The 26,250-nt window shown below is 37.6% G+C and overlaps 4 protein-coding genes across 5 annotated transcripts; 3 read left to right on the plus strand and 1 right to left on the minus strand.

Moving 5' to 3' along the window:
* Positions 1 to 2: 2 nt before the first annotated feature.
* On the minus strand, positions 3 to 4,388 carry LOC105268159 (wee1-like protein kinase). Its single transcript, XM_011307480.1, has 4 exons — positions 3,970 to 4,388; positions 2,468 to 2,783; positions 1,263 to 2,145; positions 3 to 1,116 (listed from the first exon to the last, which is right to left on the minus strand). Exons 1-4 carry the CDS (start codon positions 4,205 to 4,207, stop codon positions 802 to 804), a joined length of 1,752 nt encoding a protein of 583 aa, XP_011305782.1. The 5' UTR covers positions 4,208 to 4,388; the 3' UTR covers positions 3 to 801.
* Positions 4,389 to 5,456: 1,068 nt separating this feature from the next.
* On the plus strand, positions 5,457 to 7,928 carry LOC105268167 (prenylated Rab acceptor protein 1). The gene is made up of 4 exons (XM_011307491.1): positions 5,457 to 5,725; positions 6,407 to 6,640; positions 6,948 to 7,147; positions 7,316 to 7,928. The coding sequence occupies exons 1-4, from the start codon at positions 5,652 to 5,654 to the stop codon at positions 7,420 to 7,422; spliced, it is 615 nt and encodes a 204-aa protein (XP_011305793.1). The 5' UTR covers positions 5,457 to 5,651; the 3' UTR covers positions 7,423 to 7,928.
* A 1,178-nt stretch (positions 7,929 to 9,106) lies between these two features.
* Positions 9,107 to 15,746, plus strand: LOC105268186 (anoctamin-4). The gene is made up of 6 exons (XM_011307525.1): positions 9,107 to 9,594; positions 10,072 to 10,352; positions 10,600 to 10,722; positions 11,309 to 11,788; positions 12,850 to 13,829; positions 14,037 to 15,746. Exons 2-6 carry the CDS (start codon positions 10,092 to 10,094, stop codon positions 15,109 to 15,111), a joined length of 2,919 nt encoding a protein of 972 aa, XP_011305827.1. The 5' UTR covers positions 9,107 to 9,594; positions 10,072 to 10,091; the 3' UTR covers positions 15,112 to 15,746.
* Positions 15,747 to 16,171: 425 nt separating this feature from the next.
* Positions 16,172 to 26,228, plus strand: LOC105268175 (sorting and assembly machinery component 50 homolog). 2 transcript variants are annotated; one of them, XM_011307514.1, is made up of 6 exons: positions 16,172 to 16,406; positions 16,971 to 17,048; positions 17,485 to 18,351; positions 18,452 to 18,746; positions 18,983 to 20,065; positions 21,594 to 21,845. In XM_011307514.1, exons 1-5 carry the CDS (start codon positions 16,386 to 16,388, stop codon positions 19,165 to 19,167), a joined length of 1,446 nt encoding a protein of 481 aa, XP_011305816.1. In that variant the 5' UTR covers positions 16,172 to 16,385; the 3' UTR covers positions 19,168 to 20,065; positions 21,594 to 21,845. The 2 variants fall into 2 exon arrangements, with proteins under 2 accessions (XP_011305816.1, XP_011305806.1); XM_011307504.1 differs by lacking the exons at positions 16,172 to 16,406; positions 16,971 to 17,048; positions 17,485 to 18,351; positions 18,452 to 18,746 and adding an exon at positions 24,767 to 26,228 and having other exon boundaries at positions 19,798 to 20,065; positions 21,594 to 23,129.
* Positions 26,229 to 26,250: the final 22 nt, after the last annotated feature.

The following is a 26,250-nucleotide window of genomic DNA, read 5'->3' on the forward strand; positions in this document are numbered from 1 at the left end:
AGAAAACATAAAGGCGCACTTAAACTAATAACTTTGTCCCTTTTCGATGACTCCCTATTTACACGAAGATTCTAATCCTTTTTAAACCAAGAATTCAATAAAAAAAGAAAACACGTTGCAACGATTATAGTATAGATGAAATGATAATATTAATAGTAATCGAAGACGATTAAAACTGCTACAAAAATAATTTAATCTTATAAAATGTTTCTAATGTTCTTTTTTTCGGGTATTTTTTTATCGAATTTTCAGTGGTTATGGGTTCTATGTTATGACGTACGCAGAGTAGATCCACTGACACTTCCAATGAAAGAAATAAATTGATAATTCAGCATGCTCATGTTGATTGGAATAAAGAGAAATACGCTGATTGAAATAATTGCAACGAACTCCTGTTCATTGAAGAATTACGTGGTAATTTTAAAAGAAATGGATCGATTTATATTCTCTCAGGCGTAAAGGATAACTCTTACTCAAAGAACTTTCAAAAAATGTAGACGAGAGAAAAACAGATTTTTAAAAGAAAAAACGATGATTTTCAACGTGCATTATCTGAATTACTGATGAACTCTACTCTGCGCACAAATGGACAATTACTCCCCTCAATAATTCCATTATTCGTTTCAGTGTCTTTCTTTCAGTATTTTCACGACTTTTACTGGATTTTTCCGTGGAATCTGTTATTATTCTAGAGTTAATATGATATCACATTATCAAGGCACCTCCAGGCACCCCCCCGCCCTCCCAAAGAATTTAAAAAATATAAAAAAAACCTGCCCTGCTCATCGTTGAATGGAAATTCTAAAAATTCGTTGTACTACTGCTACGATTGACTTTTTTACCTACAGCTCTGGATGATGTTCTGTTTGGTGTTGGCCTCAGCCTATAACCACTTGAGCTCAATGAATTATTAATGGCAGTAACGTTGGGAGCAATTGTTTTTAGACACTTGGCAGCCTCCTGAAGCTGTTTCAACAGAATTTCATTCTTTTGTTTTTCTTCATTTAGTTCACGACGTAATTGGGCTTTTGTTTTATTGCCAAAGGGACAGAGTACCCTATGCTGGATGAGGGACACTGCTGAGGGCCTTGTTTCAGGATTTGGATGAGTCATGAGCTATAAATCAACAAAACAAAATTCAATTAACAACAATAATCAGTGGAATTTGCAAAGAAATAGCTATTTTGCGGATTATAGACTTATGAGACTTAATTTCGAAGATATTTCTGAAGAAGTAACCTCGCAAACGTTGAAATAATTACCTTAATAAGCTCATTGAGATCTCTGCTGTACTGCGGTAAGACCTTGAGGTTACCCTGCCTGATAGAATGCCATTCAGGTCCATTCTTGGGTAGCGGGCCACCTCCAGCTGCCTCATAAACCGTGAGACCAAGAGCAAAAATATCAGCTTTGGTCAGGTGTGAGACATCTTCGCCCAATATCTCTGTTGTTAGATATCTGCAGTCACCCTCCTCAACAGTTGGATTGCTGATGGACGTGACATGACCAAGATCACCAATTTTATACGTAATCTCCTCCTCAAGTGTTTCCTCCTCGTCAAAACCATCGTCAGCAGAGTCGTAATTCACAGCCAACAAGCGTTTCTCCTTCGATATGAATATGTTGCCGGGTTTAATGTCCATATGTACCAGCTGCATGCTGTGAATATACCTGAGGCCCTCGGCCACGTGAAGGAGCAACTGGTGCAATTCAGCCTCGGAGAAGGGACGATTTTCATTCTGGCGTTTTACAATGTCATCAGCCAAACTGCCACCGTTGCAAAATTCATTCTGAATAATCATGTGATTGTCCTCGGCCCACGCTGAGTAATAGCGCACCACGTGCTGATGTTTACCGAGAACAGCATGTGCATACACCTCGTTAAGGGCAGTTTTCTCATTCGCACTACCTGCCACTGGTTTCAGGCTCTTCTTTATCGCATATGTACACCCATCCAGACGATTTATACACTTGTACACTGAGCCAAATTCACCTGCACCTATCAACTTCAACTCGTGGAATTCTTGCTTGTAACGGGGAATGTTGGATTCATTCAGGGCAACGCGCTTTGTTGGTTGTTCTATCTCTGTGTCTGATTCGTCTGTATCGGGGAGGTCGAACTTTGGTATTCTTATGTCTGGTGACCTGTATCATTGAGGGAAGAAGCTCATCAGTCGAGAGTCTCGTTTTAATCACGCACTCAAGTTATTCGGATCGTAATAGTAACAAGGATTCTCCCTCGGAGGATATCTTTATGAATTTAACACGAAAATTATATCTCTATTGTTATTTTTAAGCAATTTTTTTAATTTTAAAGGCATGATCTCATGGTAAAATCCGTGGAAACTGTAAATTGGTGAAAATTTAAATGGAATCCAAATGAATTTGTTGCCATTTCTCGACTATATTATACAACAAATTCTGGGTATCCTCCGAATATTATGAGTCAAAAAGATGATTTACTCACCCATTAAGACTCCGCTTGGACCTACTCCTCTTCCTAGCTGTCAGCAGCATTCCATTAGGTGTAAAAGGGTTGACATTAGCCGCTGGTTTATCACTCTTGGACTGATAGCTAGAGGCAACAGGTCTCGGTTTATCAGTGGGAAAGAGTCTGTTGCACCTCGATGGCACTGGTGTATGCATGGCACTTTTCTCAATCAATGTTTTTGGCGTTGCTGGTGAATCAAAGAGTCGAAGTGCCCGAACTCTCTTATAGGGTGGACTGCAGGCCATTGTCAATCTAGACTGAGGTCCACTATCTCGATGGGAATTCCTCACACCTACAACAACTCACGGTTATTAAATTGATCCCCAGCCTTGACTTCAGTAATATTATCAAATGAAAAACGAAACTGACGATTAAAATTGCCGTAAGAGTATGTCTCAATTTCCTCTCGTCAATTTCGTTGAACTTCATTAATCCTTTTTTTTTATCCTCGATAATCAGAAAATTCATGGCAACGTGTAATAATCTCCTGAATTTTCACAAACACCCGGGGCCCACGGATAAACGGTTAGTCCCAGGCATGGAATGGGGCATCAAGCAGTGTCTCAAAGTCACAATACCACCCTTGCCATCAGCCCACTCTTGGTAATTACCCAAACAATTCCCAAACTGAAACCACTGAGGCCACTTCAGGTATGAAACACCAATGCCTCCAAAATCCAATTTTTGCATCAATAGTGTCAACACGCCTCAATCCCTCGTGTCACTCCTTACCAAAATCTCCAATAAATAAATTTCAAGGACTTACGTTATAAATCTAGTCTTCAAATGACCTCCGGTCTACGAAAACCCATCGAGCTCTTTACCAAGCATAATCAAACTCAAATATTGCATCAACTTCCGAAAAAAATATCAAAATAACAATTCAATAACGAAGTGATAAAGTCAGATAAATGCATGTAAAATGGCCCAGTTTAACTTTCCTGAACTTCTTTTTTTCTTAAAGTTAACAACTTGCTCAATTTTCAAAAAGATCATTCAATCCTTAATAAATATCGGGTTCACCGTCCTCACGTAAAGACTTCCACTTTTGTTAACGATAAATTAATCCAAAAAACTATTGATTACCGGAAGAAATATCAAAAGACCATTTTTTTTCAAAATCAAATCAACTACGTAAAAAAAATCGTTAACATTACGTTTTGGGATCGGCAGTCCCCAATATAACTCGATAATCAAGAATGTGAAAAATCTTAAATTCGACACATCTTACTTCACCACTTCGCTACAGAGTAAAAAACGTAGCCTACCAAAAATCAAAAAAAAAGAAGGCAAAAAGTAAAACTCAAGGCTGAAAAAAGAACAAAAAAAACCATACAAATAAAAAAAAAATGGCAAAAACGTGAAAGTGAATCATGTGAGGTAAAAACGGCATCACACAAAGAGGCAGATAGCCGTGTGTGGCGTCCATGTAGCCTCCCCTCTTCCCAAAAACTACGTAAAAATGCTCCGAAACTAACCTGTCACGACGATAGCTGGTGTTTTGTCATTAATCGGTGAATTATCACAATCACTGCAGTCCATTGAATTATTGAACAATTGTCTGGGTTGAGGTGAGGGTGTAAAATCCTCGGAGGAATCTAGCGCATCATCAACATCGCATCCCGAACTATTAGTACGACAGCTGATGTTGAGCTCCTCGTCCTCAATATCGTAAGCGTCGAAGTTTAATTTCTGGGCAACATCCATATTCAACATTTGTGGATAAACTTGTATAGTTTAAACATTTAAATCACTCCTTGATATCACTGATCACTTGTATGTCTCCAGTAATACTAATTAGGGCTGGGATTTATCACAATTATTTAAAGAAAAACGAGCCACGTTCATTCAAACACACTCTCTGCAGCACGCTATGTTCGTTATGGCGGGTGGCCCGGTGTCCTTTGGGGGACTAATGCATCCACCAATCGGGGATCACTTTATTTACACACTTTCTTCCGACCCTTGAAAGGCCCATTCTCATTGGCCCCATCCCCGGGAACAATGCGTTCCCCGTAGTGGCGTCATCTGCAACCCGTACATCAAGGGAAGGGGAAAAACCATGATTTTCACCATTTTAACTCAGCGTCCTCTTCATATTTTTTTACATTTCTTCCATTGCTTCCATCATTTCCATTTTTCCCGTTTTTCCCGTTTTTTAGTTTTCTCATGAAGATTCTCCGGATTTTTCCCAAATTTCCACACAGTGACATCCACATCCCGATGAGATTTAAAAGTGGCCTCGAAATTTTTTTGTTCTTCGTTTCATCAATTTTTAATTAGCCCAGGGTAGGGCAATATGAACACTTGATGATTAGATGAAGGATATTTTTTCGAGATTATGCGCCCAAGAATACTTCAAATTAATTTGAATAATAATAATCGAAATAAATCGGAAAGAACGAAACCCGAAAATTGAAATATAATAAATAACAATGATTGAGATAGAAAAATTTAAAAAGCTAAAATTCTCCTATTTTTACCACGCAGTATTTTGATGGCCCGATGAACGACAAGAAAAAATTAGAGACCCCTAGGAGCTGGCTTAGCCTAATGAATGCTCCAAAGAAATGGGCACACCAATTAAAATGAATGAAAAATGACGAAAAGCCCTGAAAATATTTTCCACTGGAAGAAGCAAAAAATAATGAAGGACATCATAAAACTGTAGAGCAAATTCAGAAGGTCCTGTTTGCATCGGGGGTTTGTGCTGAGGACGGGGCAATAAAAGGAATTTTTGTTGGGGCAGCTGCAACCTGTGGCGTGCGTAAAGGCCCGTCGGGGGTGAGGAGAGGATAAGGGATAGAAGAAAAAAAATAGAGAAGAAACGATTGTATTCATGGCCCAATAGTGGGGCAATGGAGGGCGAGGAGGGGCAAGAAGGGGAATGGAGTAGAAAGGGGGAGGGGAAGGATAAACTGTAGTAAACCGTAGTACCAAAAAGGGGGTGGGGTTGGGTGGGGGGCACTTCTCGACTGGTTCTGTTTGAAAAGAAAAGAAAGAGTGGGGAAACCCGATATAAACACATAAACACAATAGAGGAAAAATAAAAGAAAAATAATAAGAGATAGAGTGAATTGTTTTGAGTGATTTAGATTTTTCGTTTTTTTCCGCCTAGCTCCGGGTTGACTTCTGCTCCAAAGACTTTTCTATTATCGAGATGCAAGGGGATGTCGGAATTACGATTACCGGGGATATGGAGACACCCTTGAAGCAGGATAGCACAGCGAATGGGTAAAATTCCACGTATACATCGGGAGTAACGAGCATATGGTTACATTTGACAACCTAACCTCTGGTGAGGGTATCTTTGGGCTTTCTTTTTCTTCAGTTCTTTCTTTTGAGGCTCATGACGGCAGGTGGCCGGAGATTTGAGATTATGGGGATGGTTATTTCTCCGTGATCCTATTAACAATTTTGCAGAATTTTTTTTTTTCGGCTTAAAACTACGTTTGGGGTGTGCAGCAAAATCAGATGGCAGATGTCAATTGATTGTTGTTGACCATTGTTATGTCGTTGAAAATTTTTGGATGGCCATAAAAATTCAAACGTCTAGAATTCAAGTTTTATAATTTTATTAAAAAATCTGTGGAAATTGGGGATTCCAGGTTGCCAGCAATTAGCAATATTCAGTTGAATGTTGTCGAAAAATTTTGAATCGGGGTATTAATCAATTGTAGGTTCATCAATCAATTATTTTGAATTAATTGAAAATTTAAATAGGTATTACCACTCGATCCACGTTTTTTCATTAAAAATTTGGTATAAATATTTGAAAAAATTTGTTTTCTTTCTTCTTTTTTCGAGATCTTTTTTCCTATGAAAATCCTTATCATTTAAATTTCTCTCTTTCCGTCATGTATTAATTATTTTGGGTTTTGATTAAAATGTTTAATTGTCATTATTTTCATCTAGATTGGACTTTCTTCAAATTCCCCGGCAACCATTCACTCAATTGGGCTATCCCCAGGCCCACGATTGGATCCAGCACAGAAAAGCGACCCTGAGGCCATGGAGTTTATTCCTAAACAGCAGTAATTTTCGTGCACCCCCGGGTGTCACTAGATTAACCAAGCGTATTGTCAAGAATATCGAGTACTTTCAGAGTAATTACCTATTTGTGTTCGTCGGACTTGTTATTTATTGCTTGTGAGTGTCCTAAACTGAGACAAAAATTTCTAATCTTCATGGCCCCCCGGAGTTTTCAAAGCATATCTCGGGATCTAAAAGAGATGCGAAAATTTTTCACAGACATCTTTTGTAGAATGGAATAAGATCTCCAAAAAATTTCAGTACGAAAATTTCGACATCTCTCTTAGATTCGCAGATAATCTTCGAAAACGTATATATTACTTAGATTCACCTTTTACTCTTTATCACTGCTGAATTGAATTCAGGAATTTCCATAGATTCGTTCATACTAATGACTTTTCTGTGACGAATTTGTATTTTCCAGAATTACATCGCCTCTATTATTACTAGTAGTAGCTGCGTCACTGGGTGCATGCTACAAAGTCTCCCAAAGACATGCCAAACAGGAACTGACGATATTAAATCACAGGTTAACCCTGGCGCAGGTTTACATCGTGGTTGGAGCCTGTTCACTGCCATTATTTTATCTTGTTGGTGCTGGAGCTGTTCTCTTCTGGGTTTTAAGTAATTTATATTCATTTCCTGAGAATAATTTACAGATATTACCCCCTTTCCTAAAACTTAAAAAAGACGTGAGTTTTGGCTAAAAGGGTTCGAACATCTTGAAGCAAGGAACCAAAGGCTCCTCTCCATCAATTAATTCATTTTAAAAACAAATAAATTTCCTTTCAGGTGTGTCTTGGTTCTTGGTACTCATCCATGCGGCCTTCTACAACATCGATTCTGTTTTGTGCCCTGGCGAAGACGAGCTCAACTCTCTAGTGATGCAAGAAGTCTAATTGTACCAAAAATTAACACTAAGTTCGAGGAATTGAGTAGTGAAGCTCGAGAAAAGTACTTCACTCCTGAATTAATCGTCTATTTCAGTTAATTATGATGATTTAGTAACTATTTAAATATTTTATTAACCAGGATAACTCTGATTATCAAAGTGTATAGTCAAATATCTCTATAATTTAATGAATAATAACAAATTTAGAAAAAAAGTTTGAAAATAAATTTGAAAAAATTATTCTGAGGAAGCTCAATGCATTAAATAGTTTAACACAATGCCATTCTACAACGGTATTTATTTTTATTTCTTGGAGAGGATAACTTCCACTCTCCAGTGATGCAAGAACTCTAATTATACCAAATTTTCACGAATTAAGTAGTGAAGTCATAATAATCCACTTCACTTCCGAATTGAACGACAGTTAATTATTATTTGAATCTAAATAAATGACTATTACGATTTTACATTTGAATGTATCTGTAATTGAATAAACGATAAATTTTGAAGAAATAAAATAATTATAAACTTCATTCTGATGAAATGGGAGGAAAGATTTCATGAGCTGTTGCCGTTATCTTCTCATTTTTCATGTTCTTCATGAATTCTAGGAAATCATGGATCAGATTAAAGGTGGAAAAATATATAGTCTTCACGTTTCATCATTATTCAATAACTCAAAAATGTTCGATGGCCATGGATCTATTTCTTAAAATTTTAGTAAAGCTTTGTAAATTTTTGCAAATGTTCAAGAGAAAGTAGGAAAATCCCTTTATTGGACCTTAAATAATAATGAAGCATGGAAATATTTTTTTACGTCAATTTTATTGAAAAGTGCGAAAATATTGGCGAACTCCTTGACAACATTCACCAGGATTTTAAAGGTTCAGAATTGCGTTCACGATGACGCCAGTGAGGACCAGGTGTTGCTGTCTGTAGAATGAATCTGCCGACCTCCCGTTCCAAGCAAAAATTAAAAGGGCCCATAGGTCCCTGCACAAATGGATAGGCCCTCGCCGACGCCGCACACCTGCCGCCCCCCCAAACCACCTCATCCCTTTTTTTACCTTTTTTCAGCTTTTTGCCCTCTGCCTCATCCAAAACACGAGCTGGGGCCTTTTAAACCGACCACTCGTCTCTTTTTTTTTGCCGAAACATTTCTCTCAATTTTTATTCCCTCGATCCATAAAAATAGCCGATTCAACTTGAATAAGAATTAAAACCTGATTTTATTGAATGTTTTTACTTCTGAATAGAAGCATTGTAATCGTTCGATTTCAAGAGAAATTTTTCAATTTGCAATTTTTCATCTCTTTTGACAAATCGAAAAATAATTGTTCAATTTCACTCAATGAAGGCTGAATAGATTTGGTTCAGTGTTCTCCTAATTAAGTTCGAAGATTGACATGATTACGTTATTTGTCTGGTGAAAATTCGCGACGATGATGTTGCCTCACATAAAATTCATGTGAATATCCCAAAAAAGAAAGAATTCGCCGAAATCAAAAAAACTTCCATTGGAATCGGAAAAATGGTGGGATTGGAATATTCTTTAGTAAGAAAAATAAGTCACAATCCATTTACTTCTAATCGAGTCATCTTTATTACTTTTACAATTACTTTATAGTATTATACTAAATAGATAACCATGCGGGAGAATATTATTATTAATTATTATTAGTGAAAATGATAATATCCCATGAAATCATAGGCAATGTTTATCTCATTTTTTTTGTAATGACCAGTTGTTCTATCAGTTGCGAGATTTTTTTGAAATATTTCCTTTGTATTTTTCACGTTCGCCGGGAACTAGGGGACGAATTCATCCGCGGGGCATTTAAATTTCGCCGCTCAAACAAAAATAGGTTTCATCGATTTCTTTTTATTCCCCTGCACAGTAGTCAGTAATATATCCACCCACCACGCGGATTCACGACGTTGTGGTCCATTCAACCGATAGTATGTGTTTATCGGTGCTAACGATAAAAAAAAATGTAAAAGATTTTTTTAAAGCCAGTGGAAAATAAAAATTCTCGATTAGCCGAGTGATTTCAGTTCTTCAATTAGTCAGTGGTGCACAGGAGGGAAATGTCGTGGGTGGCAGCTGATTCTGTCCGGTGAAACTCATCTTCAGGGAATTTTTATTTATTCAATTTCAAGGCCTTGGAAAATTTAAACAGTGCGTTATCATTATTTATGACGAATTTCCAATTGAGTCCATCATTCAAGTGTGTCAGGATATTTCAAAGCGTTCGAATATTTTTAGTTTTGCTGTCAATCCAGGGAAGTAGTCACCGATTTTATTGCCCGTATCGGAAAAATAATGTTTTAATAATAATATTTTCCGTACGAATATTTCATCAGTGAATTTCTAATATCCGAAATTTGAAATTTACAATTACCAAATTTGAAAAAAATCGGTAATTTGTTTTTTGAGAAGATGGGGAGATCAAGAGGAGATATAAGATTTGTCACGATTTTATTTTAGATCTTATTTCGCGCGATATAGAAGATCCTGTAAAAATTTCCCTATCTCCGCTATCCAATGATATTCCAATATATTCGTGAAAAACTGGGACACGAGTGAACAATTTTTTAATCTGTTAAATTTAATAAAAATTCATTAATAGTGTCTGACCTTTGGAAACTGCTCTAGGAATCTCTGCAATTGAAAAAATGGAGGAAGAGGAGGACTATGATAAATTCTTCGAGCGTAGGAGGAGAAGTGAATCTCAACCGAGTATTTACCGGTCGACCCAGAGTAATTTGAATAGTGGATCACAACAGACCCTTTACCACAGTCTCCGTAACACAATGTATGAAGATGCCATCAGCATGGAGACCCTGAATGCCGATGATCAGGATGAGACCTCGACCCTGACCACCGATGAAACTCTCCTCGAAGGAAATTATGGCATGAACGGAGATGCGCACTCGGTAGATTCGATTGAATATACAAATAAAAGAATAAAAATTAGAAAAAAAGATTAATAAAAATGATTTTACTCAATCAAGACCAAAAAAAAAATCTCTTGTCTATAGCATTGAGATAATCTAAACTGCTTTGAATTATTATTATTACTGTTTTGAATTATTAATTAAAAAATGTAATTTGTCAATTTAGCATTTAATTCAGTTTTAATGATTTTTATTACTATTATTATTTTGATTTCTGATTCTTCAGGTGCCGCATTCAAATACTGGCAGTTTGTTTTTCAAAGATGAAATTCGCTCAATTGATTTTGTTATCGTCTGGGACGAGCATGACGAAGAGGCCTTGTCACTCCGTAATATTGAATACCGCAAGGTATAGATATCACTTAAAGTTAATTGTAATAAATTAAGAGATAAGAGAGTGTCACTGATGCGGTTTTATCGAAGTATTTGTGAATATAAAGGTGATAGAGTCATTTCTGTAGCGAAGTGATAAACAAGGATAAGTGTAGTGTTTTTTTTTCGAGGCCAGTTTTTTGCCAATGTCTTGAAATCGATAGGAAATAACGATTTTTTTATAGATACCTTTTTTGCAGCTGTTATCTTTTTGTATAAAAACCGTTGATATGACAAATTCGCTATGTTCCTTCAATTCTGAGATATTCGCTAAAAACTGACCTCGAAAAGAATGCACTTTTCTTAGTTCACCACTTCGCTACTGATTTCTCAATTGACTATTTTGTGGAGTACAATGACAGCTACAGGAATGTCTACGAATATCAAAAATTTTGAAATACACATTCTGGAATGCAATTTACGATGTTTATAATCGTGTAAATTACGAAATGTAAACGTCATTTAGGTTTTTAGTATGTTAATTTACAAGTTGGAACTAAAGTTACCTTCAGCTTAAATTTATCTGCAGTATTCCAATAGTAAAAGGAAGCTATTAATTGCAGATATTTGAGAGTAATTTGGAACTGGAGGGTCTCCATCTGGAGCAAGAACCTCCGGAGCCCAGTGGACTTCGCTTCACCAAGGTCCACGCACCTCGGGAGGTACTGCGTCGTTACGCAGAAATCCTTAAGCTCCGTCTCGCCATGAAAGAGCTATCATTTCCACCCCCATCCCTCCAACGCATCAACCCCATAATGCGAGAAGTAAACACCTGCTTTCGCATATTTTTCTCCCGCTTTTACGTCGATCAAACAATTTTTCCTACCATGAAGCACCAATACACAGCTGTTTACAGTAGAGACAAGGAGTACTTGTTCGATCTCGATGCACCGGATTTTTTCTCATCAGCCACGCACTCGAGAATTGTCCAATTTATATTGGATAGGACGAAATTTTCGGAGGTAAACGGTGATGATTTCGCTTTTGGAATTGACAGACTCATCTCCGAGCGGGCTTATGTAGCAGCTTATCCCCTGCACGATGTAAGTACCATCATTATAATTGATATTTACACAATTGGTAAGAATTCCTTCAATTTTACCAAAAATTTTGAAAAATAAACACACGATTATCAAAATTCGTGGTAAAATCAAAAAGCCATATATTTTTTTATGTCAATCTGATCCGGGGTTTCCTAAAAATTTACAAAAAAAACATAAAAAATGAGAAGATATCAGGAATAACATCAAATTAAAATGGCTAAAGAAGATGCAAATAAATATTTAAACTCTCAAAAATCTTGCAAAAATACAATATCCTCAGTGACATTTAAATTACTCTCACTAGAGTATTTACCCGTAAAATTCCCGGAACTTTAAATACCCCGGGATTAAGACATTTAAACTGCTCTCGCACCTCCTCAAACGACTTTCTCCGAAAATCGTGATGGTGAGGGGGCATTTTATGATGCCCCCCACGGCCCAGCAGGTTCCCTTTAAATCCGCCTGTCCAGTGCCCCTTTTTGCCCCCATGCCACACAATCGACTAGTAGACAATCCCAGGGGCTGGCGTGGGCACGATGAAATTTCCAGGATTTCCCTGTAATAAAACAAAATCCTCGGGGCTGGACGGGTACTCAGGTACGAATTAAGGTAAAATCCCACGGTCGAGGTATTTGCCAAATCGAGAAACCCCTTGGTGTCATTATCTGGGCGTGCTTTTAGTACTTTGTTCCATCAGACAATGGAAATTAATCCTTCAGGATTTTCACCATATCTATTGTCATCTTTCTGTAATATTCAAGGAGGAGTGCGTCTACCACCTATTTTTACTTTGAATTTTATTCGTTCCAAATTCTGGGTTAATATTTCTCTCGATTCTCATTGTTTGTCTTTATGGGGGGATAATTCAGTACTAAATAACCACTGGGACTTATTTATCGGGACTTCTGTGAAACTTTTGGGATTTTTATGATTCGAACTGAGTCATTACTGCCTTTCTTGGCGGATTTTATTGTAGCTTGCATTTCACTTGGAAAATTTCATTCCACCATCGGGTTATTCTGATAAATAAAAGGTCATGAATATGAAGTTATGACTTCCAGGGAAATTTGCGGAGTCCGGACTCTATAAGATGCCTGCTGTACACGCACTGGGCGAGCCTGAGTAAATTCCTGAATCACCAACCCCTGGACTACATAAAGGAGTACTTTGGGGTGAAAATTGGTCTGTACTTTGCCTGGTTAGGTTTCTATACGCACATGCTGGTGCCAGCAAGTGTTATCGGTCTCCTGAGTTTCATCTACGGTTGCATAAGTCTGTCCTCGAATCTCCCAAGCGAGGACATCTGCCATGGCAACAATTCCATCGACATGTGCCCACTCTGCGACAAAATCTGCGGGTACTGGAACCTGCGTGAGACCTGTCTCCACAGCAGATTGACGTACCTCTTCGATAATCCCTCAACAGTTTTTTTCGCTGTATTCATGTCCCTGTGGGCGACGCTCTTTCTGGAGTTGTGGAAGAAGTACTCAGCAGAAATCACTCATAGATGGGATCTGACGGGTCTAGATGCCCAGGAGGAACATCCCAGGCCCCAATACCTCGCAAGACTCTCTCACATTCAGAAAAAATCCCTCAATGTGATAACGAACACGCTGGAACCGACTGTTCCGTTCTGGAGCATGAGACTGCCAGCCACTATTCTCTCATTTTCAGTTGTTCTCCTGCTCATTGCTGTCGCCATGGCTGCCGTTATCGGTGTCATTCTCTACAGAATGTCTATTCTTACGACTCTGAGTGTCTATGGAGAATCAGCAATCACCAGTAATGCCATACTCTTCACCACTGCCACTGCTGCATGCCTCAATCTCTGTTGCATTTTTCTCTTCAACTGGCTGTACGTCTGGCTCGCTGAGTACCTCACCGAGATGGAGCTACTCAGGACTCAAACTGAATTTGATGACAGTCTCACACTCAAGATTTATCTCCTTCAGTTCGTTAATTATTATGCCTCCATTTTCTATATCGCCTTCTTCAAGGGAAAGTTCGTGGGACATCCTAGTACATATAATCGGTTATTCAGGTATGGTAAATGCAAGAATTCATCAATAGTTTTAAATGCAGTGAGCAATTATCCAGGAGTACCAAGTACTCTGCTGGAAAATTATGTTTGAAATTTCAAGTAAATAAACTTGAAATTTTTGATAACTGCGAAGTCATATGAATGTTCTGTAGAATTCTTTATTGTTCTATTCTTACACGACACAACAGTACTAAATAATTTCTACAGGTACAGACAGGAGGAGTGCGGACCCGGTGGATGTTTAACTGAGCTCTGTATTCAACTGAGTATAATAATGATTGGCAAACAGGCGATGAATTCCTTCCTGGAGATGATGTTTCCACTCTTCTACAAGTGGCTGAACACTTGGAAAGTCCGCAACAATCCCGATCGCCAAGTAAAACACGAGGACACAACCTCCAGGAAGCTTCCCCCTTGGGTGAGAGATTACAAGCTCGTGGAATGGGGTCCCAGGAGTTTATTTCCTGAATACTTGGAGATGGTTCTCCAGTACGGATTCGTCACGATATTCGTAGCAGCATTTCCCCTGGCACCGTTCTTTGCTCTGGTGAATAATGTCTTCGAGATGAGACTGGATGCCAAAAAACTCTTGACGATGTACAGGAGGCCAGTGAGCCAGCGAGTCCGAGATATCGGCATCTGGTACAGAATATTGGACTCAGTGGCAAAATTATCAGTTATCACCAATGGTTTCATTATCGCATTCACATCGAATTTTATTCCGAAGATAGTCTACCAGCTAAGTGTCTCCGAGAACGGCTCGTTGGAGGGCTTCCTGGAGTATTCGTTATCCAAGTTCAACACTTCTGATTTTGAAGAGGACATGAGACCCCAGGATGTAAGAGGAAGACACGTCGACGTCTGCAGATATCCAGACTTCAGGGAAGGACCTGGTGAAGATGGCAAGTACCAGGTGACGAGCACCTACTGGAGGATCCTAGCAGCGAGGCTCGCTTTTGTTGTTGTTTTTGAGAATATAGTGGCTCTTGTGATGATTCTAGTCCGTTGGTGCATCCCAGATATGAGCCCAGAGCTCCGAGACAGAATAAGACGTGAAACATACATCACCAATGAAATAATTATCCAACAAGAGGCTCTCCGGGCCTGTGGACGAGGTGTCGATGAACCTGAGGTCGTCCGAAGGCTTTCCTACATCAACGAAAATGCTGACAGATTGAATCGAGTGCTGAGGGACTCATCCATGTCTAATTTCGATTTGGAAGTCCATGGGAGTCCAGCTACACCAGGAACAACTCTACGAACTGGTCCAGCAGCTCTCTGATTCATATTTAAACATTCTATTTCCATATTTGTAGAGTTCAGGAGAAATTTTACATGTTGTTTACGTCTCAACGACTGACATTTCGATATCTAGTGTTAGAGACAGACAATTCAATAGTAAATTGGTAAACTGAGATGCATCCAATTTTGTGGGTCAATTATTTAGTTAATTATCAATTTGTCTCGAGAGCTGTGGATTGCCGTGTGAAGACATTAAGGCCTTTTATGCAGCAGATTAAATTTCAGAATAGTACGAAAAATATGTCTATCATGTTTTCGTTAATAATCGATATTTTTTGGATTCATCAATATTTAAGAAATTGGAAAATTCGATTGATTTCGTTTTACCAGTGTCCTATTGAATTCTAAGGTGTTCAGAGCTTTGAAAGCTCGTTAGTCAGAACAATTGATATTTTATAATCTTTGGAGTACTTATTTGCACAAATATTTATATATTATCCACAAACTACGGATAATTATTGATAACACATATACGACAATGGATGAACGAATTTGAATCTCTACCTCTGAAAAATGGATCTGAATATATTTTTAATGTGCAATAACTTATATTTTATTGAAGAATAAAGACTTATTTATGGGTATTGTGGTGAATTTTCTAAATAAATTAATTATTTCCCATAGAGTTCAGATAATTACTAATTATTTCAATTGCATAATATACAACGAAATGGATGAAATCTTCTGATTTCCTCAAATCTTAGGAAATTTCAATAATTAGTAATTAGTAGGCTTCAAGATAATCGATAATAATATAAAAATCGTCAATGGGACTTATGTCCTTTTACACGTGGGCTACTGATTTTTATTCAATATTCAGCTGTAAAGCAGTTTAATAAATTATTGTACAATTGAATTGGTGAAATGATTATTGAGTGGGTAGATTGGTAATTAGATAGGTTGATTGAATAATTAATTGTCAATCGATGAGAAAAATTGTTTTCAACTTAAAAAATTGGCTTCGAATCAAAACACTGCGTGTTGCGTGTACACATGATTTTTCTTCCTTTTCTAACCTCAATTACAAATTAGATACCTAGCATTACAACAGTACAGTGCGCCGGTCGTAGTTTCGCTCGTTTGTTCTGTCCTAATCATTTTGTTCTGTTGTACAAATTACTCCAATCGGCATTTCAATTCAACTGACTAAATCAGGAGAAAATAATCATAACTTGTCCAATGGACAAGGATCTTTGAACAGTGCAATCTACCAATAAATTACACCATTGGAACAAAATTCTTCGTGACTCGATAATGGGAACTGTTTATGCAAAGGTAAGTTTCAGGATTAACCTCTCGTTTTTTTTAAATTTACATTATTTTTAATTGTGGATAATTGAGGAACGACGTAATCGCTAATAATATTCGATTGAGTTCACCGAACGGATGATTCAGATCTAGAATGACCGCTGTTTCGGGCTATTTTCATTCATGAAATCAGCTGTTATGTGGGACGATAAAATCTATAAATATATGATAAATGATAATTGCAAGTCTAGTGGTCTATTGACACACTTTTCAGTGATTAAGGATAATTTTAAAAAACTTTATCCCCTTCACGTCTTATTTTTGCAGATTCCTGAACCCTCAATCAGATGCAAAAAAAAATAGTTTTTAAATTTTACGATGATTGAATTAATCACGAGGTCTCATCGCTATATAATAATTTTTATTATAAAAAATTGTATTATTATGAAAAAAGATATTATTATGATTTTGATTGGCTATGATAAAAGTCGGTATTGGTCCATTTTTCGCGCCAATCTAATGAGCCCATTGTCAGAAAATTGTAATAATTAATGTAATTGATTAATTACGTTTGTTTTTATTTCATTTCAGGAACCTAGTGAAACGAAAGATTATGGAGGGTTTTCGTCAAATCCCTTTTCTTCAAATTCCTCATACGAACAGAGCTGGGTAATTTATCTTCCAACACTATATATTTTTTAATGATTGATTTATGGAAAATGCTAGGGTTATCAAATAGAAAAATTAACTAGTCAAAAATTAACTTTCAAAGTATGAAAGTTTTTTCGTTAAAAATTGATCAATTTTTATTGCGTTCAGACATTATGTGTCGCGACTTGATTGTTATGAAATAGTTCGCAGAATATTATATCATCTGAGATAACTCAAGGACATTCCTTCAACTCTTATCTATTCGAGATTAGTTTTAATTAATCAATATAAAGAAATGAATATTTTTTAATTAGTTAATCTATTGAAACCGATTTCTCAACACTTCGAGATGATTCTCATTTATCTTACTTCATCAGTTTGTTAATAACGGACAATTTTTGAGTGATCAATTATTTCTTTTCCTTGGAAATACGAAAAAAATGAATAATTTCAGAGTCCAGGTGTGTCTGCCCCTCCTCCCCCAGAACAGCCATACGCAATTGACCTCCACCAGCGAGCAAGAGTCGACAAAGTCCACATCGACGGTCTTAAACGGACAAAGGACGATATAATAAAAGCCCAGATCAATGAACTGTTCAAAGCTAAAGACTTCTACGATGTAATCGAGAACGTCCAGCGAGTTAAATCAAAACTGGAGACCCTGGGCTGCTTCAACAGCATCGGTGTGTCAATCGACACGAGCAAAGGGCCCGATGCGACCCCTGAGGGTGTCGAAGTAACTTTCAACGTCAAGGAGATGAAAAGATTGAGTGGAGGCGTCAGTACAATGGTTGGAAATAACGAGGGATCACTCCTTATTCAGGCAAAAGCACCCAATATCCTCGGCAGAGGTGAGAGACTCCAGATGGAGTACTCCTATGGCACCAAGAGCACCAGCAATATCAATGTCTCTGCTGTCAAGCCATTCGTCGATGACTGGCTGCACAAAGTATTAACCACTAGTGTATATAACTCCACGACAGACGTTCCCTGGTCTGGATACAAGGAGAAAGATCACGGCCTCTTAATCGATCTGGGCATTACTCCTGGACTCCTCAAACACAATTTCCAGTATGAGACTTCATACAGAGACATAATTCCTGCCAAATCAGCATCTTTTCACGTTCGAGAACAGTGTGGACCGAGTTTAAAATCAGCTCTGAGGCACATCTGCTCGATTGACAAGAGAGATGACAAAGTATTTCCCAGCAGTGGATCACTGGTCCAGTTCACCACTGAATTAGCTGGACTCGGTGGTGACATTGGCTTCATGAAATACGGGTTCACATTGCAGAGCAATTACACGCCCTTCGAATTTATCGTGAGTTCACACGTGAAAAATTTTCAATGGAAAAACCTGACAAAACCTGAAAAAAATTGATAGAACGAATCGAATTGTAATGCCTTTTCTGGGTTTTCAGAGCCTCCAGCTTGGTGCACAAGCTGGTTTTCTCCGGGGAATTAGCAATGACATGCAGATCAACATAGCCGACAAATTTTTTCTCGGAGGCCCGATGAATGTCCGTGGCTTTGCCATGAGGGGCTGCGGCCCCAGGAACGATGGGAATGCCATTGGTGGTAACACATTCTGGGCCCTTGCTCTTCATCTTTATACACCACTGCCATTCAGACCGGGGAAAAATAGCTTCGGAGAGCTGTTCAGGTTACATGGATTTATTAACGGTGGAAATTTGGGAAATATTACCCTTCAGAAAGGTAATCCTCATTTTATAATCTCACATGAATACCCACTGTCCAAATGCATTGAATTTTCAGCGAAATTTAAAAGTTCAGAATTTTTTCCTGTCAAAATATATTTAGTATTACTGTGGTGATAGTTATGATGGTGTCTGAAAATTGTGAAAATTTTTCCAAAAGATTTGCCGAAGAAATTTCGATTCTGCATGACATTTATTGTTATCTGAAGGATGTTTAAATTTTCAATTTCCCAGATGGCGATTACTCTCAAAATTTGAGACTCTTCACAGACAACGTGCGATGGTCAACAGGTGCTGGAATAGCCATGAGAATAGGAGGGATAGCACGAATCGAGTTGAACTTAATCTATCCACTATCACTGACCCGCCTCGACATATTCCAACAGTATCAATTCGGCATTGGCCTCCACTACTTATAAATTCCCCACCCCTCGTTACCAGATAGTGCTTGTACATTTCTATTCCGATGAGAAAACTGCTAACAAAACCACCCGTAAATCTCAGGACTCCATCGGTCTGTTATCATCACATTAGAAGAATTATTTTGAATAAAAATATAAAGATCAAATCAACAAACTGATTAATCGTTGCATCATTTCTCATAATTTATCATCATTTCTCAGCATTTATCATCTCCAAACGCGATCACACACCGAGGGCAATTGCGTGTGGTGACCTACCTCTCTTGGGGTGCAGTACTACGATTCCGCTGAGGTCAATCAAACCCCCAGAACTGAGTCTTTCCTTTAGTCAATCCTCTTCGGTGACCACCGTGGCCATCATGACTCATTTTCATTTCCTGGAATATTTTCCCATTTTACATTTTAATGAACGATTCATAGGATTGCATCATCTCCTGGAAAATCCTGTCACGCCCTCGAAATTCACTCGCAACCGTGAAAAATGTAATTTTTACACACAAAAAAGGGAAAAAAGTCGACAAATGCTTCTTGAAGTTTCTGGACGATTCTCTCGGGTTATAGAACATTCAAAATTATTGGAAACTGCGTCGTTACTGAAATAAACGCCGACAGCGCCACAACTCGCCACAAGCTTTTCCGGATAAACGCACCCACATTACATTCACTGAGTTGAAAATGGCCGCTTAAGAGTTATCGTTATCATCCGTGTAATAAAAAATGTGCCTTTTTAAAATGGAATCAATCGAAATACTTGTCAACAGCAATCTGGAAGAATTCACTGAAATCAATTCATTTATTTCGCAAACAAACAGCAAAAAACGTAAAGATTTCGAGTGTTTTAAAGTTTGGAACGACACACAGGGCATTAATCAAGTCTGCAGAGTTTGTCCTTGCTGTGAGTATGCTTTGTGGCCACTTGCACAATCTAATTACAAGTCATATGGCTGATAATGTCAGATATCCCCAGTGTTCCCTCAATCCCGCTATAAAAAAATCCCAAAAACAGCCTCCGATGATCTAGTTTCGTCACTCCGCGTATTTTCATACCTTCAGGGGCTATAAATACCCGTTTATAACCTGAAAATACTGGGGAATTATTCCACTTTCACTGTCAGTAATTGTATTTGAGCGTTTGGTCTTTGCGTCAGCCTCGAAGAGATCATGGTGCGTTCCATTATCGATAAATTCCAACTGCTATCTCGGCGAATAGTGGAATTTTTTGGATTGATGATTGATGGATTGATCAGGAAACTCCCGAGAGAACAGTTGACATCTGGCCATTTTAGGGGTTTTCCCACGCATCATGTGTCAGTAAAAACTCGCAAACAGTAAAATTTTCCCCACGATTTTATCAAATAGTCATATTCTAGAAACCTTTTCATTGATTTTCAATATGTGAGATTGCATTTTTTTGTTTACTGATGCATTTTTTCATCTACTCGGACGGTTCCTCTATTTTTAAGTTTTTATTATATTTTTAGAAAGTCATACCAATAATTTTGGAGGATTGCCGAACCATGACGGTAATCAAAAAAATACTTCTTTAATGAATGGTAAATAAATGGTAAATATATCTGGAAAATAACTTTTGTTTTGATGCTCTCATATCGAGACACTCGTTTCAAAGACTAATTAGTATTTGATGAGAATTTGTTAATTCGTGGTGTTATCTCTGTGGAAAGTGGAATTTTTCCACTGTATTGAGAATATCTGAAGGGCGTCCTTGAAAAAAATTTTGACGTCTGGTTATTTCTCAATACCTGAAATCTCCAAATCATACGAATTTGTTAAATGTTTATATTTCGACAGATCGGTTCTCGTCAGATTTCAAGGTGGTTTAACGTTATTCATTTGTTTGCTGAATCATTTATTTTCCCAGAGTCTTCATTCCTAGTCTTACTATTTTTAGAACATGATAAAGATTTATAATTTTATGGTGGACTGCTGAGTCACTTGAGAAACCTCAAAAACCGCATTGAATAAACACCCTGATACCTACGAAAGGGTCCGCCCCTGGCCAAAATGTTGTAAGACTTCATATATAGCTTGTGAAATCCTCCCAAAAAAATGTTTCAAACGTTTTTATCTCAAGCCCTTAATCCCCGAGATAGTCCTCAAAGTAGAACACCTTGAAAATCCTTCGGCTGTCATTAGCCAAATGATACTGTAAAATTAATTGAATTCACCGTTGTAATTACCATTAATTATTGATTCACTTAAAAACAATAATCAATTGAGTTGGAAACAAAAAAAAACGTTTCCGTTAACGAAAAAATAGCTTTAAAGGCATTTCCCTCAAGTCTGTAGTTTCTGGAATAAGTGGATAATTAAATTCAATACTCACTGTATTACTTCGCGAGAGATTAGATTCCAACTCATTTTCTCGAGTAATAATAATTAAATAATGAATCTGTGGATTCCAGTGACTCAGAGAAGAGGGACATCACGACTGTTGATGCACGTCTGTTGATTCCCTCATGGAAATAACACCTAGACGTTCATTATCCCTGAACCTCGAGACGACAAACAATTATTTCGGCATCTCCACCCCGGCCAAAGAGATGTGGCCCACCCAAAGTATGAAGACCCTAGATGCCACCCCCTCGGGCTACAAAATGAATCACTCCCTGAGTATGGACGACACCCGGGTGACACCATCCCTGCAGAAAAAGGATAATACAATTCTCAGGAGTATGATTGGTATATTCGGATCACTCGGAAGTATTGTTTCCAAAATTCCCAGTCTGATGACCTCCATAAACAATCCCCTATCAGTCACAGTGGTCTCTAACGAGGGAATCATATCCCCAGAGTACATTCTGAAGAATTTGACCACAAGTGGTGGCCACGAGGACCCCGAGTCCCTCAAGTTATTCAACGATATGCCAGACAGTCCCTCCTACACCACGAAATCAAACATCGCTGAGATAATCGCCGATAGAGTTGGTGGCAAGGGTTTCCTAGATGTTAATAACTTCGCCAAGAGTTGGATGGAGGGCCTGCAGAATGCCCAGGACTCGATAAATTCTATCAACGAGTCCAAAGACCTAGATTTGGCCATCCAGGAGAGCCTCAGGCACATGAAAAGTCAGCAAAACAATCTAGAAGATATGATATCCGAGACCAAACCACAGGGAAAAATACCCGAGGATCAATCAGAGGTAAATTCAGATATTAACCAAAATATTGATAATATTGAAAAATACGTGAGAATAGAGGAAAATGGAGAAACGGATAATACAGATAGATTTGAAGACAGAAATTGCAAAATTATGTGTGAAAGTCGTCCTGGTGTTTCGTCCGCAGCGATAGTCGACGAGACTATGGACATAACAGACTGGGAAATTCCCCCCAAGAGCCCTCATCTCCAAAAGACACGACGAAAACCCAGCGCAATAGCCCGAAGCAGAGCGAAAACCCGTGGTAAATATCAGCTGAGGAAGTCTGGGGTGAGTCAGACCAAGCACAGGAAAGAGAGGACAAAGCAGAATCTCTACTCGAATATTCAGGATGATTTGAATGCCTGGGATGATGACTCTGAGGAGGAAGTAAATTGTCGTTTGCCAATGGTCAACGACTGCAGGGATACAGACGAACATCATACACCGGACTATCCCTTGTTCATGGAAACCTTCGTCATTGGGAAGGCGAGGACTAAGAGGAGGGGCCCTGAAAGAGGAAAATTGTCATACAGGGTGAGATACCTTCCGGAGTCCAAGGAGGACGTCCCTGTTACACAGGACTTGCGACAGAGATTACTCTCGGAGAGCTCTATCGATTCTGAAGACAGTTGTTTCATTGTCTTTGAGGATGGATCAACGTCTGAGTCAGAGGACTCTGAGTCTGTCAGTTCAGAGGACTGTTGTCAAAGCGATGAGGGCGATTTGAGGGACAGCAGCGATGAGGGCGATTTGAGGGACAGCAGCGACGAGGACGAGGAGGACACGACCGAGCAAAAGGTGCGATCATTGTTTTTTTCATTGATAAAAGATTTTACAAGTCGATTACTAATCATAAACGAAGCTAAGTTGAATTTGGCATTAACTTCTTAATCTTTAAAGGTCTTTTTTCTAACTGATTGAATTCTCGAGAAAAGAAACCTGTTCATGTTTCTTACTGAAGTCAATAGTTTTTTCGACCGGTTAATCGTACTAAACTGTTCGTACTAAACTGTTCGAATTCGACTTTTCTCACGTTCTCCATTTCGATACTGAATTGTTTTTTTTTTATCTGTTCATGGAGATTATGAACAAATGATTGTTATGGGATTTTCAATGTTTCGTTTTTGATTATTCATTCATCATTCTTTCGAGAAAAAGGAAAGTCTTCGATGATTCATTTTTTGTAGAACGGAATACTTCTCATGTTTTTTCATTTTTTTAATATTAATTAAATGCAGGTATTTTTTAATTTCCGAATCGACGCGTTATTTTGTGTAATGAGCCCAGACCGCAGTCAATAGATCAATATTTTCTCTAGTTATGAATATTCAAAGCAATGCTCAAAGTACCGATTTTGTTGGACTTTAATATTGACTGGAATTATCATTTTCAAAAGGGTAAGGCTAAAAAACACCGTTTGACGTCCAGGAAATTCGTCGTACGACATTTCCAAGGTTAAAAGTAAGAATAAGATTCTTAACGAGACCAAGGCCTTGGATATTTCTGTTGAGTTCCGTTGTATTATATCCTTCACGATGTGATTTATATAGCTGGATAATTATTATTCAAAGATGGAGATTGTAAATATTAAGAGTAAACTCTGGAGACTACGCGTGTAAATTTGATATTTATTCGAACAATGAGAAATAAAAAATGTAATTTCCATTTTTTTGCATAGTTCTAGAATCACCCCATGGCCATGAGCGAGTGAAATTCTTCCTCTTATCATGTGATAATCAAGCGGATTATATAATCCACCGATTGTCGTTCGTCGTTCCAACTCGATTAGCAAGCGAATGTTTGATTGAATAATAGCTATAGGAAAAAAGAAACAAAAGAATTCCTTGCGTTTTATCTTTCCAGGTTCATTCCCCCTCGATGCTGACGAAAATTATTCACTGCATTGAATGTGACAATCTTTAAAAAAATAATGTAGATTCAACTGCATAAAGAGAACGGGAGTAGAGGGTGATAGGAATAATTATTGCTTTCTGTCAGCACTCGCGCTCAATTCACATTTCATGTAACAATTTATTCATTATTCCACACTGACCGAACGATGGCGTAATTTTATCGTTGAGTTCGGATACAAAATAGGAAACATCGTGAATATTTTCTATTCGCTCGAATATGTTTTATATTAATAATTAATTTGAATAATTCCTAAAAATAAATTTATTGATACTCAAATTCATTTTTTTCCGAATTTAGAAGAATATCTCGTGATTTACAGCAGATACGAAAAATGTCGGCCTTTCCTTTTTTGTAGATGTCATTTGGCTTTTTAAAAAGTTTTTCACGTGGTTTTCTGTATCTTTCAATGATTCGATGATACTGGCAAATTGGAAATGAGTGTCAAGTGATTCTGTTGCAATGAACATTACCCTCATTTCATCATCAATTTCACGTGACTCATCAATTCCCCCTGTTTACAGGTCCGCTTCAACCTCGAGCCAACGATTCACACGATGATACAATGGAACTACGCGTATCGTGCTGCACGTAGAGGTCCCTGGGAGGAAATGGCCCGAGATCGAGAGCGTTTTCGAGTTAGAATAAATTGTATTGGACGTGTGCTGGAGCCCATCCTGACTGCTAAACACCGTGAATGCATTTGGCACGATCGTTTTTTCGTCAACGAGACGATTCAAAAAATCGAGTAAAAAGCCTTAAAAATTTCAATATATTTCACGAGTGAAAATAAAACGAGAACTAAAATCAATTTTTCATCATTATAGGAGAAGAATTCTAAAAAGACTAAGTTTGTTATTATAATTTAAGAAAATATTGTATTGGTTCTAGACGCACGGGTGTAATATGGTGGAGGATTATAAATTATCAGCGAATTAATTTAATGATTTCGTGGACCAGAAGTTGCCCTTATTTAAACAAATAATTATTTATCCGTTTATTCCGTAAACTATAAACTAGGGTAATGGGGCTCGCAGAAGGATCAATATTTGTATTAAATTTAATAACAAGCTGTTGTGTCATCATTCTCTTCGGATCTCTTCAACAGTTCGTTCTCGGCTTGTAAATACAGGATAATATACGATGTAAAAGTTTTTTCATAGTTAATACACACTTCGCTTGAGGTAATTCGAAGAGATCGTTGCTCACTTGTTGACTCTTTCGTTACCATGGCAATGGCGAGAGGTATAATTTATTTAATAAATTTTCGAACCACATTTTCGTTAATTAAAATTGTTATTCAGAAAATTGTTGAGATTTCTCAATATGTCTTCTACAATTTTCAAGTGCAATTTATGAAAATTCATCGATGTTGAATATTTATTAAATGAAGGTCGTCGTTCTCTCCCACTCTAGCTTCTGCAAATAGTTAAATCCTCAAGGAAGTAATTTATAATTCAGTAACAAAGTCGTAAAGTCGGGTAACTTCAATAATCATGTTTATTAATTATTGATTCGTATCGAAAACTATTGATTTATGGTGCAAACACTAAAGGACTTTTTTTGTAGCTGATTAAATATCCAACGAAAAATATCTCTTAATATTTCCACCTAATATTGATAGTTTTTTCAGATTGAGCGATATTTAACAACAGGGTGAAGTTCGACTTGTCTAGTTTAATGACTTTATTTCTGAATGAGACTAGGATAATTCAATCGCGTTATAAAGTACCTACACCATATTCATCTGATACTTGTATAAATATAATGTATAATCGAACGAATTGTTCGTCTAGATAAGTGTAAAGAAATTCAGCTTGTAAAATGAAAGAAGGATATTCCAAAACATTTTGATTTGTCTCTATCGTTTAAAAATTATCTGCATAAATTAATGTTTTTAAATCACGGTCAGACTAGTTAAATGACAAAAGATAAATTGTAATTACAGTTACCTGTGTTAATCAATAAAATAATATTCACAATGGACTTGGGCTTGGCACTAGAGAGA

Source organism: Fopius arisanus, unplaced genomic scaffold, assembly GCF_000806365.1.
Source record: "Fopius arisanus strain USDA-PBARC FA_bdor unplaced genomic scaffold, ASM80636v1 scaffold00003, whole genome shotgun sequence".
Taxonomy (NCBI): domain Eukaryota; kingdom Metazoa; phylum Arthropoda; class Insecta; order Hymenoptera; family Braconidae; genus Fopius; species Fopius arisanus.

Bases quoted from the DNA above. Each gene is read 5' to 3' on its own strand.
- LOC105268159 (XM_011307480.1), bottom strand. From the start codon at position 4,207: ATGTTGAATATGGATGTTGCCCAGAAATTAAACTTCGACGCTTACGAT. The intron at 2,784-3,969 runs GTTAGTTTCGGA...GAGTTGTTGTAG, and splicing joins ACCAGCTATCGTCGTGACAG to GTGTGAGGAATTCCCATCGA. The intron at 1,117-1,262 runs GTAATTATTTCA...GTTGATTTATAG, and splicing joins ATCTCAATGAGCTTATTAAG to CTCATGACTCATCCAAATCC.
- LOC105268167 (XM_011307491.1), top strand. From the start codon at position 5,652: ATGCAAGGGGATGTCGGAATTACGATTACCGGGGATATGGAGACACCC. The intron at 5,726-6,406 runs GTAAAATTCCAC...ATTTTCATCTAG, and splicing joins CAGGATAGCACAGCGAATGG to ATTGGACTTTCTTCAAATTC. The intron at 6,641-6,947 runs GTGAGTGTCCTA...TGTATTTTCCAG, and splicing joins GGACTTGTTATTTATTGCTT to AATTACATCGCCTCTATTAT.
- LOC105268186 (XM_011307525.1), top strand. From the start codon at position 10,092: ATGGAGGAAGAGGAGGACTATGATAAATTCTTCGAGCGTAGGAGGAGA. The intron at 10,353-10,599 runs GTAGATTCGATT...CTGATTCTTCAG, and splicing joins TGAACGGAGATGCGCACTCG to GTGCCGCATTCAAATACTGG. The intron at 10,723-11,308 runs GTATAGATATCA...TATTAATTGCAG, and splicing joins GTAATATTGAATACCGCAAG to ATATTTGAGAGTAATTTGGA.
- LOC105268175 (XM_011307504.1), top strand. From the start codon at position 21,648: ATGGAAATAACACCTAGACGTTCATTATCCCTGAACCTCGAGACGACA. The intron at 23,130-24,766 runs GTGCGATCATTG...CCCTGTTTACAG, and splicing joins AGGACACGACCGAGCAAAAG to GTCCGCTTCAACCTCGAGCC.